The sequence below is a fragment of the Plectropomus leopardus genome, chromosome 11, assembly GCF_026936395.1.
Source record: "Plectropomus leopardus strain MGB_pleo_1.0 chromosome 11, ASM2693639v1, whole genome shotgun sequence".
Classification (NCBI taxonomy): domain Eukaryota; kingdom Metazoa; phylum Chordata; class Actinopteri; order Perciformes; family Serranidae; genus Plectropomus; species Plectropomus leopardus.
In genome coordinates this window covers 32,661,298-32,678,922 of record NC_142186.1, presented here as the reverse complement: position 1 = coordinate 32,678,922, position 17,625 = coordinate 32,661,298, and the positions used below count along the sequence as shown (strand labels likewise).

General features: G+C 37.8%; 1 protein-coding gene across 1 annotated transcript in view; it reads left to right on the top strand.

Moving 5' to 3' along the window:
- col28a1b (collagen, type XXVIII, alpha 1b) overlaps nucleotides 1-17,269 on the top strand; it is a 28,459-nt gene extending 11,190 nt beyond the window's left edge. The window contains 21 exon segments of the mRNA XM_088084646.1: nucleotides 224-292; nucleotides 1,568-1,636; nucleotides 1,737-1,805; nucleotides 2,157-2,225; nucleotides 2,550-2,618; nucleotides 3,952-4,023; nucleotides 4,111-4,179; nucleotides 4,291-4,362; nucleotides 6,769-6,837; nucleotides 6,972-7,040; nucleotides 7,124-7,261; nucleotides 7,873-7,941; nucleotides 8,031-8,099; nucleotides 8,975-9,043; nucleotides 9,999-10,079; nucleotides 10,177-10,212; nucleotides 11,233-11,269; nucleotides 12,405-12,959; nucleotides 14,191-14,351; nucleotides 15,393-15,681; nucleotides 16,610-17,269. Of these exon segments, the coding sequence (XP_087940772.1) occupies nucleotides 224-292; nucleotides 1,568-1,636; nucleotides 1,737-1,805; nucleotides 2,157-2,225; nucleotides 2,550-2,618; nucleotides 3,952-4,023; nucleotides 4,111-4,179; nucleotides 4,291-4,362; nucleotides 6,769-6,837; nucleotides 6,972-7,040; nucleotides 7,124-7,261; nucleotides 7,873-7,941; nucleotides 8,031-8,099; nucleotides 8,975-9,043; nucleotides 9,999-10,079; nucleotides 10,177-10,212; nucleotides 11,233-11,269; nucleotides 12,405-12,959; nucleotides 14,191-14,351; nucleotides 15,393-15,681; nucleotides 16,610-16,782 (2,373 nt within the window). The 3' untranslated portion in view covers nucleotides 16,783-17,269.
- The last annotated feature ends 356 nt before the right edge of the window (nucleotides 17,270-17,625 follow it).

Below are 17,625 nucleotides of genomic sequence, written 5' to 3'. Positions count from 1 at the left end.
TTTTTTTCTCACATGTGAGGAAAAAAAAAAGTGAGGTTTTGATCAGTTTTCAAACCGCTGCTGCCACCTGGAGGTCACAACATGCAGTTTCTCTACAGCGCAGCTTTATTCTGTCTCATGCAGAACCACACAGATATTTATCAGACGCCTCTGGAGTATTTTGTGTCTGTATTTACTGAAGCTTTCACACATGTAGATTTTTACTACAAGTTGTTTGTTTCAGGGCCCCCCAGGACCACCCGGAGCACAGGGGAACTCTGGACCACCTGGAGAGGGGCTTCCAGGGCCAAAGGTGGGTCAAGTTTTACACTGTGTGTTGACTAAAGGAGGGTTTCTCAAGTACAGTAAGTAAACTACATATTGATCTTGATTTTGCTGCACATTCCTGAGTCAATATTTCTACATATTTCATCCTTTATCATTTGAAAAGTGATACATTTTACATATTTTATTGTAAATTTTCACATTTGTGATTTTTTTAATTTTGTACCACTTTTTTTCTCTTACTATTTTGATTATTATGCACAAAAACACAAAGGCAAATTCTCTGTATGAGAAAACCTACTTATAAAACCGATTTCTGTTTCTGATACTTATTAAGAAATAATGTACAGCAAGCAGGTCGTTATTGGGAAATAGACCCAGACAAGGTGTGGAGAGGTTCATTTTTTAAAATTTATTTATTCATTTATGTATTCATTTATTATTTAGGCTTTGATAAATGTGCCTTAAAGTGGCCTCATACACACAGTATGTCCGTTGTGTCAATCTTGTGCAGGTGAACAAACCTGTTGTGTGAATTATCTTCTTTATACTTTTATTTTCTCTCCTGTTAATTAATAATTTGTTCTTTAATATACTTTTACTATCTTGTCACCTGTTATCAGGTGTGCATGTAACTTTATCCGCCATGGTTTAGTTTGTCAAAAACATTATTTTTCTTGAGGAAACAACAAAATGCATGATTGAAAAATAAATAAATAACAGACTGTTGCATGCTGTAATTAACCAATCAGTATCAAATAAGCAACAAAGCCTTCTAATAAACAGTTTTAAAAGGTTATAGTCAATTGTAAAATACTTTTTTTGAGATCTGCAATTGCCATTAAATCACTTTTTTTCCTTATGTTTTGTTTTGTTTTTCATTGATTTTTATATTGTTCTTTTGTAAGTGTGTTGTATTTTTATAGAGGCTTTTCTATTGACGAGAGCTGCCAACGGGCTCGGGCTATAAACCCTCTGGTATGTGGCATCGGTCCATGTGTCGCTGTTAAAATGAACATTAAATAAATATTTAACTGAAGCGGAGGAAGAGTCTGGATATTGACGGTGGAGATGAAGAGCTCAGATGTGTGCAGATGCATCTCAATAATGTTCTCTGCAGGTGCAGAACAGACTGTTAGATAGAAACTAGAACCAGAAAATGTTCCACAAAACATTGTGTATTTACTCAGGAATTTACAATATTGGCTTTTGCAAAACCTCAGATGTAAAACGTGCTGCACATGTGTGAAGCTCATTCACGATTAAATCTACAGTATGTAACACTCTCCGCCTTTTGTTTTAGGGCGATCGAGGATACGAGGGGCCCAGGGGCAACCGGGGACCCCCTGGAGTTGGGGTCAAAGGTGAAAAGGTAAACTAGAGTAGAAAATGTTTACTAGACTTTGAGTACTCACCCACGTCTCCTCTGATGCAGAGCTGGATCTTTGATCACTGTGTGTGCTGTTCGTCAGGGAAATTTCGGGCCGCCGGGGTTTCCAGGTCCACTCGGTGCTCCAGGTTTAGGACTTCAAGGAGAAAAGGTAAAAGCATTAATGCAGGTCGGACATTTAGGTGCTGCCCAGGAGTGTTTGATTTGATTTGATTTATTTCGAACATGTAAAAAAGAGAAAAGAAAAAAAGACAATTTTTCGGGGGGTTTTTTTTCCTCAAAAAAGTAAGAGAACATCTGACTTTTTTCTCTGAAATTTGCAATTTTCTTCTCACAAATTTGTGACATTAATCTAAAACATTCCTAGTTTTTCTCTCAGAATATTGCCCTGTTTTTTAATATTTATTTATTTTTATCTAAAATGGCCTGTTACGCTGTCGTAGGCCAGAGAGATCATGAACTACAAAACTGACCTGCTCACTTCACGTTGTTTGTCTCGCAGGGGGATCAGGGCCCAGGTGGACCTACAGGCCCCAGAGGAGCTCCAGGTATTGGTATAACAGGAACAAAGGTAAGACGGGGGGGACAGGGCGTCCTTTAACTAACAGGATGTTTGTCTCAGAAACAGAAGCTCACATACTGTCTGTGACTGACAGTCAGCCGATTCTCCGTCTGATTGCGTCTAAATTGTTTTGCATATTTTAGCGAAAAATCGCCTGTTAAACAGCTGACCTGTCAATCAAAAGCCTGGCAGCTGGATGTTATTGGCAGATGGTTTTTAATCTGAGACATCAATCATACTCAGTTCTGGTTCATTTCAGAGATTCTTTTATAGCATTTTACATGTCCTGAATTTTACTACATATCCCTCTGATAGTGTGACTGTTGTTTTTAGGGGAACCAGGGCCTCCCAGGTGAGCCTGGACTGAGAGGTGAGAGAGGAGTTGGAGAGCCGGGACCCAAAGTAAGTCCGAACATCACTGAGCTTCTCGCTCTGCAGGAAATATGATTTCCTGTCGAGAGCGAGACGAAAGATCGATATAACTCTCGTGTATGTACACTTAATACAAAGCTACTGTCATTTAGTTTTTTCTATAAATCAGACAAGATATAATGTGTTAATCAGTGAGCTGTAGAGATGCTGGAAGGAATATTTTGTTTTTTAATTTTTGGAGAGAGCCTGCAAGATTTTTGTTTAATCTTGGAATTTCCAGCTCAGTTTCCCTTAAATAAGTCAAAAATAGACCATGTAAACCAAACTTACATTCATACTGTAAAGTGAAAAAATGTATCATTATCCTAATTCAAAGAATTTAGTTATTTTGGAGTTTTTCCCTTAGATTCTTGCAACATTTTTGTGACAATATTGACAGATTTTTAAAAAAAATCTAAATAGAGCAGCCTTTCTCTGAGAACCGCAGGACTTTTTCCTCTGAGAAAATGAAGACTTGACATCTCTTATGTTAACCGAGGATTGCCCATAATAATACATTTACTTAATTAGTATTTTATTATTATTTTTTATTCTTAATTATGTATTTTCTCCCCCCTCACCCATTTTGTCAGAAAATTGTAAAAGTTAACCCTTAAGGACTGTTTGGTGCATTTAACCTGCTTTTCATTGTTTGTTTGGTTTTTTTTTATTATTATTTTGATGATTTTGGCTGTGTTCATGCACATGGCATACATTTTGGCAGGATTGCACTTTTTTGTTTAATCTTGGAAGTTCCAGCTCAGCTCCTACAACAAGTCTAAAATACACTGTGGAAACTAAATTGTTACTTTCAGACTATTAAGCGCAAAAAATGCTCCATTGAAAGACATTCAAACTGCAGTTTTTGATCCCACAGACATCAAAGCATAAAAACATGCATTTCTGGATGTCATTCTGGGCTTTTACCTTGGAATTTCGATTTTTTTCTACTATTTTTAATGGATGATGTCATTTTTTTGACATATCCCAAACTGTCATCAGCAAAAAAAAAAAAAAAAATCCACTTTGCATGTGGTATATGGAAAATAATTATTTTTTAAATCTTTTTTTTTAAACCTTGTGGCATCATGACAAAAACCAGAAAAACCTCAACCAAAATTTACTCAATGAAAAAAAAAATAATATTAATGTGTAATATTTTTTAAAGCTTGATTTTGAAAAGTGTATTTTGTGCGCGGAGCGATATGAGTGTGTGTAATATTGAAGCGGGCCCTAAGGATTAAATAAATTAGTCATTTCAATATTTCTATAATATTTCATTTCAGTACTTTATTGAATTTTTCTGCATTTTTTGCTCTCTCAGGGCGACCCGGGGTCAGAGGGGTTATCAGGTATACCAGGTGAGCCAGGAGAGGACGGAGCCCCGGGACAAAAGGTGACATCATAACCTAAACCTGTTTTCTCTTTTTCAAAATTTTAACATATTAATGTTTCTTACCGATGTTTTTCGAAATGACGGCAGGGCGACGTCGGGTTGCCGGGGCCCAGGGGCCCTGACGGTGCTCCTGGTAAAGGCGTACCTGGAGTGAAGGTAACAGACATTTTTCAGCGTTGATAAAGAACGAATAAATGAAAAATCTGAAAGCATAAATCAGAGAATAGTTTTGAAGAACATGAACACAGTTTTGTGTTATTTTTGCAGGGAGACAGAGGGGACAGGGGGACCAGGGGACAGCCAGGTGCAGTCGGTCCTGTGGGTCCGATGGGGTCAAAGGTAAGAACATACAAATCTGATGTAACTAAGTACAATTAACAACAATGTAACTAAGTACATTTACTTCAATACTGTACTCAAGTACTTACTTGAACATAACTTGAGTGATTCAATTTTATGCTAATTTATTTATTTTCTACTTCACTGCATTTGAGAGAGAAATATACTTTAATATATTATATACTACTATACTACATATTTTGAGGCCTTTGTGTTTATATTTACAGTGCCTTGCGAAAGTATTCGGCCCCCTTGAACCTTTCAACCTTTCACCACATTTCAGGCTTCAAACATAAAGAAATAAAATTTTAATTTTTTGTCAAGAATCAACAACAAGTGGGACACAATCGTGAAGTGGAACGAAATTTATTGGATAATTTAAACTTTTTTAACAAATAAAAAACTGAAAAGTGGGGCGTGCAATATTATTCGGCCCCTTTACTTTCAATGCAGCAAACTCACTCCAGAAGTTCAGTGAGGATCTCTGAATGATCCAATGTTGTCCTAAATGACTGATGATGATAAATAGAATCCACCTGTGTGTAATCAAGTCTCCGTATAAATGCACCTGCTCTGTGATAGTCTCAGGGTTCTGTTTAAAGCGCAGAGAGCATCATGAAGACCAAGGAACACACCAGGCAGGTCCGAGATACTGTTGTGGAGGAGTTTAAAGCCGGATTTGGATACAAAAAGATTTCCCAAGCTTTAAACATCTCAAGGAGCACTGTGCAAGCAATCATATTGAAATGGAAGGAGTATCAGACCACTGCAAATCTACCAAGACCCGGCCGTCCCTCCAAACTTTCATCTCAAACAAGGAGAAAACTGATCAGAGATGCAGCCAAGAGGCCCATGATCACTCTGGATGAACTGCAGAGATCTACAGCTGAGGTAGGAGAGTCTGTCCATAGGACAACAATCAGTCGTACACTGCACAAATCTGGCCTTTATGGAAGAGTGGCAAGAAGAAAGCCATTTCTCAAAGATATCCATAAAAAGTCTCGTTTAAAGTTTGCCACAAGCCACCTGGGAGACACACCAAACATGTGGAAGAAGGTGCTCTGGTCAGATGAAACCAAAATCGAACTTTTGGCCACAATGCAAAAAACGATATGTTTGGCGTAAAAGCAATACAGCTCATCACCCTGAACACACCATCCCCACTGTCAAACATGGTGGTGGCAGCATCATGGTTTGGGCCTGCTTTTCTTCAGCAGGGACAGGGAAGATGGTTAAAATTGACGGGAAGATGGATGGAGCCAAATACAGGACCATTCTGGAAGAAAACCTGTTGGAGTCTGCACAAGACCTGAGACTGGGACGGAGATTTATCTTCCAACAGGACAATGATCCAAAACATAAAGCCAAATCTACAATGGAATGGTTCACAAATAAACGTATCCAGGTGTTAGAATGGCCAAGTCAAAGTCCAGACCTGAATCCAATCGAGAATCTGTGGAAAGAGCTGAAGACTGCTGTTCACAAACGCTCTCCATCCAACCTCACTGAGCTCGAGCTGTTTTGCAAGGAAGAATGGGCAAGAATTTCAGTCTCTCGATGTGCAAAACTGATAGAAACATACCCCAAGCGACTTGCAGCTGTAATTGGAGCAAAAGGTGGCGCTACAAAGTATTAACGCAAGGGGGCCAAATAATATTGCACGCCCCACTTTTCAGTTTTTTATTTGTTAAAAAAGTTTAAATTACTCAATAAATTTCATTCCACTTCACGATTGTGTCCCACTTGTTGTTGTTTCTTGACAAAAAATTTAAATTTGATATCTTTATGTTTGAAGCCTGAAATGTGGCGAAAGGTTGCAAGGTTCAAGGGGGCCGAATACTTTCGCAAGGCACTGTAAGTAAATGTAGGACTTGTACTTGTATGAAACCACATTTCAGGGCCAATATTGATATTTGATGATAAAAATATAGCTATCAGCAATATATTGGGAGACGTTCGTTTGATATACGCACTTCAGGGAAATATTCCTAAAAATGTATTATTAAATAGTTATATAAAGATGTGTTTTATGGACAATTAATGTAATTATCTAAGGTACAGTAACTGCAAATGTGTCATTTGTAACAAGTAAACTTAACTGGAAATGAAATTATTAACAAAGAATTAACATTAACTATAACAAATACACCAAGATAGTTGAATTTAGGTTCTATTTTGCATTAAAATGCTGTCTTTGAAATATTCATATAATGGCATTTATTTATCGCAGATATCGCAGATAATAATTGTACAATAATTGTACCGATTAATATTTTCATCAAACCACAGTAGACACAAACTGTAAAGTAACTGTAAATATGATTCAAAGCTAAATTATTTTTTAAATGACACAGCAGGGGTCTCAGCTTGTCCGTGTGTTCACCTGATGAGCGTTTGGGTTTTCAGGGGGAACCAGGAATCATAGGACCACCAGGTGTGCCTGGACCTCCAGGGAGGGGTATGGCCGGTGCCAAGGTGAGTCTGTATGATGGAAACAAACAGCTGCTGTGACTGTCAACAACAACAACAACAACAACAGCAACAACAACAGCAACAACAACAACAACAACAACAGGTTTGTTCATACATCTACTTCTGGTTTCTGTCAGGGAGAACCGGGACAACGAGGCCCAGCTGGAGCTGTGGGGGAGCAGGGGATTGGTTTAACTGGACCAAAGGTGAGTCCAGGTTCAGGTTTACTCCTCACTGATCCTCACAGGAAAAGTGTTGATGGAAAAAAGTGACATGTTTTGGTTTGCAGGGGGACAGAGGGTCACCGGGGCCTGCTGGGATACCTGGACAGAAAGGTGACGGGTACCCCGGTCCTCCAGGACTTCCAGGACCTCCTGGTCTGATAGGAGAGACCGGATCAGATGGCGTCGGTTTACCTGGACCAAAGGTAAAAGATCACCTGGAGAAAACACAAAACAAGGACAGTGTCATCCAAAAAAAAAATAATATTGTTATTTCTGTTACAGAAGCCACCTTCACATTTCTGGGGATTTTCTTTATTGTTTTTTTTTTTGTTTTTCTTCTGAGAATATTTCGATTTTGTTGAATTGTCAGCGTGTAGTCTCAGGAGGTTAGATGATAAACACAAACATTTGTTGTCTGTCGGAAAATCTCACATTAGTTAAAACCTTCAAATAAAATCTTGACACACATCTCATTACCATTGCTTTCTCCTAAAATATGTTTTTAAGTGATGGTTGTTTTATCTGGTCAAAGCTTGCAGTTTCAATCAGTTTATTTTATTTTATTTTATTTATTTTATCCTCTATTTTATATATTTTTTAAAATCACAAATGCTTTAATGTTATCATCATTTTACTCTAAAAAAGATTTAATTTTCTCAGAAATTTGTCCAAAACGTGTTTTCTTGTGAGATAAATTAACACTGTATAAATAGTTAAAATTTAATAATTGTATTTATTTTATTTTTTTTTCTTTCCATCTGAGATTGTATTTCTGATGTTAATGACAAATATCTATCACTGTGTCCCTGTTCAGGGGGACAGAGGTTTGCCTGGACCTCCTGGACCTGCTGGGCCACCAGGAATTGGCCTCATTGGTCCGAAGGTAGTCTGATCTATAGTCACATCGGCTTGTATTTTAATTTTTTGTTGTATCTGAACTATAAATGTATTAACCCCTTGAATTTCCTGCAGGGTTTGGTTGGACAGATGGGACCACCTGGAGCACAGGGGTTACCTGGAGAGGGGATCCAAGGACCAAAGGTAACACTGAACGCTGTCGGCTGCAGACTCTTCAAGTTTGATCTTGAAAATCAGCTGCATTCGGCAGTTTATTAGTGCTGTACTGTATCACCTGACTGGACTCACTGGAGAGTTATTAGTCTGTTTTTAAAACGTAGTAAAAGTTTTGTTGGAGTTAGATTATTATGATTTTGGGCAGTTCTTAGATATTTTTATTATTTTTTGTGATTGTGGTTTTTGGGAGAGTTAGGTCACATGGATATGGATGGTGGCGGTTATTATTATTATTATTATTATTATTATTATTATTATTATTATTATTATTATTATTACGCAATTATGTGCAGTACAATGCTTAAAAATATTTTTTAACTGTTGAGTTTGGCACCTTGTTTTTTTACTTTTTTGCTAGTTGGCACTTTGTTTTTTTTACTATTTAAATTATTCTTTTGCTGCTTATCTTGTACACACAATGCAAATTTCCTCATTGTGGGATGAATAAAAGAAAATCTCATCTCTAATCTTAAGATCTGGCCGTTTTGCAGCGGCCATCAGAGCCTGTTACATCCTATATTGTCCTATTAACAGTAATTTAGTGATAAAATATTTTTTTCACAGACAAATTTAGGTGCTACATATCGGCAAACTTCACAAGAAGGATTATTAATTAATTAAAAATGACTTCAAATTAAATAGTAACCACGCACACCGCTGATGAAGGATGCAAAGGTGTCTAACATCAAAGCTGAACAGTTTCGGTGTGAATGCAGAAAACAAATCTATCTGGTTTAGAGTCTCAGCCTCACGAGTTAAAGACAGACGAGAGAAACTTTATTTTACCTTCATTATGATTTGAATAAGTTCTCTCTGACATGCACCGCGCTCTGTGTTTGCAGGGGGAGACTGGATTTCAGGGGATCCCCGGCCCCAGAGGTCCTCCGGGACAAGGTCTGCAGGGAGACAAGGTAACAATATGACGTCAGCTCGGCTGTGTGAACCTGTGTTATAATAACCACAGTAAACACGAAATACAATTACTTCAAACAAAAGTGAAAAAATAACATCAGCTCATAGAAAAATTAAATTTGTGAACTGCAGAACACATGTAATCTAATATTCATCAAATGATTTCAATGACAGTTTTACAGATGTTTTCATGTGTACAGGCACTCTGTTAACCCTTTGAAACTTGAGCAAACTGGTTTGATTTTTTAAATTATTATTATTATTTTGTCATTTTTGCCTTTATTAGATAGGACAGATCAATAGCGTGAAAGGAGGAGAGAGAGGGGATGACATGCAGAAAAATAACTGCCTTCATTCAGGGGACGCCTGCTTTATCCACTAAGCCACCAAACGCCCCGAAGTGGTCTGATTTTTTGCAAAAACATTCAGAGGTGGTGATGAGAAACTTATTAGGACATGGCTCAAAAATTTTCAATTTAAAATAAAAAAAAAAAAAAAAACAAGAAAATTACCTCCCAAAAAAGTGCAGAAAATTGAAAATAAATAAAATGATGATAAATAAATACAAACTTTTTTGTATTTTCTTCTGTAACAATAAATACATAAATACATAATTATAATAATTATCAATATAGTTTTCTGGACATTTTTGTAGTTTTTTTCTTTATTTACCCGCATTTTTTTTTTTTTTTACTCATTTTAGGTCATTCTCTTGTCACCTTTTACATATTCCTTACAATTTGTGGGAAAATTTCTTGCAACATTCTCACTGCTCTCAAACATATTTGCCCAGGTTTCAAAGGGTTAAACAGCTTGTAAACAGTGTCTGAAAACAGCACAAGAAAACTGACATGGATCCAGGTTTCAGTGGGTTAAAGGTTAAAAAAAACACCTCTTTCTTTTGCAGCCCTCCTGCGTGAATCAAAAACAACGTTTATTTTTTTCCTCCTGCAGGGAGAACGAGGCTTCAGAGGGGAAAAAGGCAAAAGGGGAGACAGAGGAGAACCCGGAGAACCCGGAGCCACCGGACCTTTGGTCATAAATCATACTTTTAAGAGTGATATAAATGCTTTTCAAGGAAACCTTAGAATATGTGATCAGATAATAAATGATGATCTCTTTGCCATCACAGGGTAGAGTGGGACAAAAGGGAGACCCTGGACTCACGGTGAGTAACGTGCATCGCTCTGTAGCAGTAATGTTGAGACGTTGGTGTGTTTTTTATTATTTAGGCGCTCTGCTTCAGCTCATGGGGTTTAAGTGCTGTGTTTGACTCACATCCACATCAGATGAACAGAGCAGGAGTTGTAACCCTTTTTACATATAAAAAAGGGTTTTACTCCCATAAATTTAGGCTCAAGAAAGTAATTAAAATGAGTTATTGTAAACTTAAATATAACCTTAACCCTCTGAAACCTGGAGCGACATCACTTTTCTTGTGCTGCTTGTTGGTGCGATTTCTTTCAAAAACATTTTATTTTCAAGGGCAATGAGCAACTTTGTAAGAAATATTCCACAAATTGCAAGAAATGAGTAGATTCAGAAATTGAGTTCTTTATAAATTTAGAGGAAAATAATTTAAAAAAAAAAGAAAAAAGCTAGGGAAAAACGACATTAATAATGATTGTGATTACACATTTAAAATATGTTATTTTTTTCCATAATCATTTGATTCTTTTTTTAAAATGTATTTTTACTGTTTTTGAAGTTATTTATTTTTTTTAGCTAATTTTCATGTAATTTTCTTGCACTTTTTTCTAATTCTTGCCCAATTTTGTGTAACTTCTTTTCTGGCTCATTTCCTCCTTCACTTCGCATCGAAAGGAGCCAGTTGAGGTGGTTCGGGCATTTGATAAAGACGCCTTTCTTTAGAGATTTTCAGGACTCAGAGGTGCACCAGAACAAGACGGAGCAACAAAATATCTGATCTGGCTTGTGAAACCTCGGGGGGTTAAAACTACCTTGTTGCAGCCGTTCAGCGCCGATCAGCAGCAGAAAAAAGATGGATGGAAATAAACTAAGAACTGTCCATAAACATCTCAAACTGCTCCAATTGATTTGGATTTAAACGCCCTCAAATTAAAGCTGAAAGACAGAAGTTTGTCCTCATAATCACAGATTCATTTCTTTACTGTAACTCAGCAACAAGTCAGTTTATAGTTAAAATTTTGCACGTTCTGTTTCACAGAGGGAAGAAATCATCAAAATAGTGAGATCCATATGCAGTAAGTAACCAGAAACTCACATTTTGAATTTGTGTCGATCCTTTCTGTCTGTGTGCTGTAACAGAGTTGCTCAAAGTGTGGCTCGTGGGCCAATGGTGGCCCACAGAAACATTTAATGCGACCCCTGAACCTGACATGAAATACATGCATTATATTTTAATCCTCGGCAGCCCTTTGCAATATTTTCAGTAACAAAACTTGGCTTGCATCAAATTGTGTCTCCCTAACGAGCGTCTGTCAGGTTGGTTGTCTGGAAACTCGTGACAGTGAGTGTGCAGCTCATCCTCATCCCAACTCGTCACATGTTGCCGCTTTGCAGTGGACTTCTGCGTCTACATATTACGCTCGACGTGTCATTCTGTGTCTGCTGTTGATGTTTTGGGATACCGCTACCGTGATGTCAGCACAAGCACATGGTGGGGTGATGCTGCATGTGGTTATGTTTCGGCAACAAATGGGCATGGCAACCAACATCAGGACGTCAACAAAAGCACATGCTGGCATGGATGGTTTGAATTAGAAAAAAGAGGCACATCGTAAAAAATACATCACACTCAGACTCCCACATGAAAGTCGCCCCTCCTGCCCGCCGTACAGGTGCCCTCGCGCTCCTGATATTACGTTGTTTCCAGCAGAAGTTCGACCTGACCACCGCCCACCAGCGTGTAATAACACCGCGACCACCACGTTTTCTGACACCTTTCGGCAGCATTTCATGCAAACATAAAATTTGACTTCTGGCGTTGCGATCTTACTCCACCCCCAAAGCGTCACGTTACAAGTTCAGAATAACAACAGGCTGAAATGTCACACCGAATCATGTTTTGTCACATTTTTAATAGCCTTCGGCTGCTCATACTGATTTTTTAATATTTTATATTATTTTTATGCATGCAGTTGATCTTATCTGTCTTATTTTATGTTACATTTGTTTTTAAATGTGCTATATAAATCAATTTGATTTGATTTGCCAAAAGTTTGTGTACGTTTATGTGGACGACTGCATTTTCCCGCGGCTGGCTCCCTAAACTGGCACCCAGTCATCAAAACTTTGCTGTGTGTGAAAAGTGTCGTGAGATAACTTCTGTTGTAAACGTCTGAATATCAGTAAAACTGACTCGATTTGGTCCTTCAGGTTGTGGAGTGACCTGCCGCCAAACCCCCTTAGAGTTGGTTTTTGTGATCGACAGCTCGGAGAGCGTCGGCCCAGACAACTTCAACGTGATCAAAGACTTTGTAAACGCCCTGATCGACCGAGCCTCGGTCAGCCGCGACACCACGCGGGTCGGTGTGGTCCTCTACAGCCACATCAACATGGTGGTGGCCAGCCTCAGACAGGAAGCCACTCGGGATGAGATCAAGTCCGCCGTGCGCTCCATGACCTACCTTGGCGAGGGGACGTTCACGGGCAGCGCCATCCAACAGGCCAACCAGGTGTTCAAGGCGGCGCGGCCAGGTGTGAGGAAGGTGGCCATCATCATCACGGACGGGCAGGCGGACAAGAGAGACACGGTCAGTCTGGAGAGGGCCGTGTCCGAGGCTCAGGGGAGTAACATCGAGATGTTTGTGATCGGCGTGGTGAACGAGAGCGATCCACTGTACGAGGAGTTCAAGAAGGAGCTCAGTCTCATGGCGTCTGACCCCGACAGCGAGCACGTGTACCTGATCGCTGAATTCAAAACACTTCCAGGTGAGTCATTCTCAATAATTACATTAGAATCAAACATGGAAACATGACAGGAAGAAGGAAAATGGTAAGAGAGAAAACTGAAAAAAGGGGCAGGATCTGATAAATATTCACTTCCTCTTACGTCGTCTCGGACATGAAATACTCAGATTTGTTTCCTGAATATGTCCGATGGGCATTCTGGTATTGTTTTTCTTGCATATATTTTATTTTGTTCCCCTATTTTAGTTGGCATATTCAAAATTAAGATCTAACTAACAAACTAATTTTGTGTTTCAAATGTGGCTATTGGCAGGAAATTGTCCGTGTGCACGTAGTTGGTAATTTGAGATTTGAACTGAAGGCCAAAACTGCAATTCAGGACTCATAAATGATGTGTGAACTTTAATAGAAAAATGTTTTTTTCTCTTGTAGAGAGAAAGACAAGATTTGGGCTCAGGAAATGTCCAAAAATTCATCTGCACATTAAGTTGGAAATTTCAAACAATTTCACCTGCTGACACTTGGTGGCAACAAAGAGCTGCTACTGCTGTTTCATCCTCACACACACATCAGTGAGCGGAAACAGCCGAGTCTGAACATTAACCCCTTAAAAAACTTAAATTTGCTTGATTTCTGTCAGAAACATGAAAATCAGGTAATGAGCAACTTTAAAAAATGACCAAAAAATATGAGAAAATTAGCCAAAAAAAATTATAGCAAAAGATCCTATGTAGATATATATATATATATATATGTGTGTGTGTGTGTGTGTGTGTGTGTGTGTGTGTGTGTGTGTGTGTGTATACTGATACAAGTTTCTTGGTATTTTTCCTTGTTATTTGAAAATATTTTAATTACTCTCTCTCAATCAGCCAATTTTTAAAGTAATTTTCTTGCCATCATTTACAGTTTTTTTGTAATATGCGAGACATTTCATATGAAGTTGCTTGTTAACTTTTTTCCCATGTTTTTGAAAGAAATCACATAAATTTGCTCATTTTTTCAGACGTTTATATGCTTGGCAAAGGCACAAAAAAAGGATGACAATCCAGGTTTCAAAGGGTTAATGTTCCAGAACAACAACTACCCTGGTGCTCTTGAGCAAGACAACTCAAACTGCTCAAATTGTGGCTGACAGAGAAGCCACTTCAGGGAATCTGTGCACCTGTGATGTCCTGCAGTAACAGAGATTAAAGTACGCAGTGAGAGTATTTCTATTTATGAAATATTTACTGTTTTGTTTCATTTGCAGCTCTGGAGAGAAAACTGCTGAGTCAAATCTGTGAGGACGGAGAGAGACATTTGTTCAGCTCCAGACTCCCCGAGGTCTCGGGTAACATTCGAGAACCTCCGTACAGGACCGGTACCGACACGCCAACCTTCACTGGAGACATCAGGAGGGTTCAGACGGTGGTTTGTCTCTTTTTCTGTTTAACCCTTTGAAACTTGACCAAAATGGCTTAACCTTTTTCAAAATCATGGGAAGAAGGCAACTTTACAAAAAGTGGTCCAAAAATTTGCATGAAATTTGTAAATAAATAAATAAATAAAAAATCAAAGAAAATTATCTAAAATAAGCAACCAAGAAGAGAAGACCAAAAAAAAAAAACCAGAAAAAAAAAAAATAAAGTTACCTCTATATGTGTTTTTATCTTTTTTCTGTATAATAATATATAATATAATTTTAAATATATAAGAAATAAAAATATATATATTCCTGCACATTTTCCATATATTTTTGGATAATATTCAGCCTTTTGAGAACTGGACTGACATCACTTATTTTGTATTTGCATTTGAACCATTAAACCCAGAGCAAATTGGTGCAATTTCAAAAAACATGGAGGGAAAAAAATGCAATGAGAAACTTGCTAAGAAATGTTTCATGAATTGCACAAAATTAATACATTTATAAAATGTTTTTTTTTAAAGCAAGGTAAAAAAAAAGACCAAGAGAAAAAAAACTATATATATATATATATATATATATATATATATATATATATATATATATATATATATACATACTGTATACTACTGTATAATTATAAGGTTTCAAGTATTTACAGAATTGTAAGATATTTTAAAGATATTAGGACATTAGGTCTTAAAACATTTCTAGGATTTTTTAGGATTTTATTAAGGATTTTGGGATATTTCTGGAATTTTAGCACATATCTATGATTTTATGTCATATTAAGGATTTTGGGATATTTCTGGAATTTTAGCACATATCTAGGATTTTAGGCCATTTCAAGGATTTTAGGATATTTCTGGATTTTTAGTGTGTTTCTAGGATTTTAGTACGTTAAGGTTGACTTTTTCTTTTGTAGCTTTCAACACATTTAGTGGTCTTCATGTAGCAGATGGAGCTGGTGTTGTAACGCCACCTTTGTATTATCTTACCTGGATAATTAAAGGTACAGCAGATTAAATCCCTCTGCTCCGTTACAGCCCGGCCCTCTGGTGCCACAGCCCGGCAGAGAGCCCATCACTCTGCAGAGACCCAAGACGGACGACAGAAGCTCCTCAGAGACTCAGAGATTTCCGTTCTTCGACAGGGAACCCTTCAGACCCGTCACAGAGTTCCTCCCACAGTTTGACGTGAAGGAGCCGAACCACCATGTGGTGATGACGGGAGCCATCGGGCCGGCAGGTCCCACTCTGAAGACCCCGACTGAGAAGAAGACACCGGCGCCACCTCCGACTCCTCCTCCTCTGCCCTCTGACACCTACATATCAGGTAAGAGTGGAAGAGTTGCAGGACAGAGACATGATTGGTTGAAATGTCCTGTTCGAGGGCTGAGGGATAAGCTCAAAACGGGTAAACTTTACCTCGCTGACATTTTATTGGAGCATGAATGTAAACATTTAAACAAAAATCCCCCCAAATATTCTGTAATGCAAGAGATAGTTTGGGGTTTTTTTTGGTGGGGGGGCATTTATTGCAAAATGACGAAAGAATATGGACGTTTCAAATAGTTCAAATGGTAAAAATCTGTTGAGCCGCTGTGGAAATATCGATGCCTAAAAATAAGAAACCTTATTTTTAGGCACATTTTGGGACATAGGATTTAAAAAGTATAACATCTGCTGGCTGTACAAGTTAGTGAAGACATAAGAAACATTGAAAGGTCTCCTTAATATGTCATTTTAAGAGAATATAGCCAGTTAACCCTTTGAAACCTGGGAAAATTGGCACAATTTCTTTAAAAGACATGGGAATAGAGGCAAGCAACAAAAAAAAAAAAATGTGCCAAAACTTAATAAGTTAAGTTCAAGAAAATTACCTGAAAATTAGTTATAATTAATCAAATAAATAAATAAAAACAAAAGGAACTGACCTGGAAAAATAATGTTTTCTTTATGTAATTATGAAATGTATCTATAAATGTGTTTTTTTCACAGCATGTTTCTTTTTCCCCAGACATTTTTCCCAAATACTTTTTTTAAAATGATTTTCTAAATTTTCTCACTTTGTGAATATTTCATAACAAGCTGCTCACAGCTTTTTTTTCATGTCTTTTTTAAAGACATCGTACTGATTTTTTCAAGTTTTAGAGTTTACTTGTAAAAGGCGTCTGAAAAACTGATGCGGATCCAGGTGTCCAGGGTTAACATGGGACCATGTGGCCAAATTTGACACTTTATTTTTTTGGGGTTGTCTCTAGCGGAGCGCTGCAGCCACGTGCTGGATCCAGGACCGTGCCGGGACTACGTGGTGAAGTGGTACTACGACGCCACAGCTAACTCCTGCGCTCAGTTCTGGTTCGGAGGCTGTCTGGGAAACAGCAACCAGTTTGAGAGTGAGAAGAGCTGCAGAGAAACCTGCGTCAAGGTCTGAATATACTCGATAACTTGTGGCCACCAACAAAACATTCGGCTGCGACGACAGATGCGACTTCAACATGAACTTCAGCAGCTTAGTATTTTACTTGTAGCTTCGTCGACACGGATAGGGAAGATAAAAGAGGCGACATTAAACCAAATTAGCCTGAAATGGAGTTTAAGTTTTAAATTGTTCAGTAGGTGAAATACTCTTAAATGTTTTTGTTTTTTTCCTGTTGGGAGTTGTGTGTTAATCGTGTAAACCGAGCTGAGCTAAAGCAGAAAAGATGATACCTGTGATGTTACTGACACACTGTGGAAAACACATTTTATAACCACTAACATTTCTACTCCGAAAACGTAACCGCTTTGTATGATGCAATGATTTTTTTTTTTTTTTTTTTTTTTACTTAATGTCTTACATTTTTTGTTTATGTTTTTTATTACTGTGAAATGTCTTTTAAGGAAAAAAAACAAAGCAAATAAACATATAATTTCATGCACTGGAGGTGGAAAATCATTATTGTAAGTCACTTTGGACCAAAGCAGCTGCTACGTTAAAGGTCCGGTGTGCAGGATTTACGGGGATATATCTGCAGAAATTAAATATAATCTAATAAGTGTCTTTTCATGAGTGTATAAACATTTGAAAATAATAATCTCAGTTATTTTAGAATAGGCTGTTTATATCTACATAAGGAGCAGGTCCTCATTAACGGAGATCGTCTTGGTGTTACAGCAGCCCAGAATGGACAAACCAAACACATCACAAAATCCTGCTGAGACCGTTAAATCACTGGGTGTGCTTTTTTGCTTTGAAGATGAGACCTCTGTCGATAATTCGTCTCCCTGTAAAAAC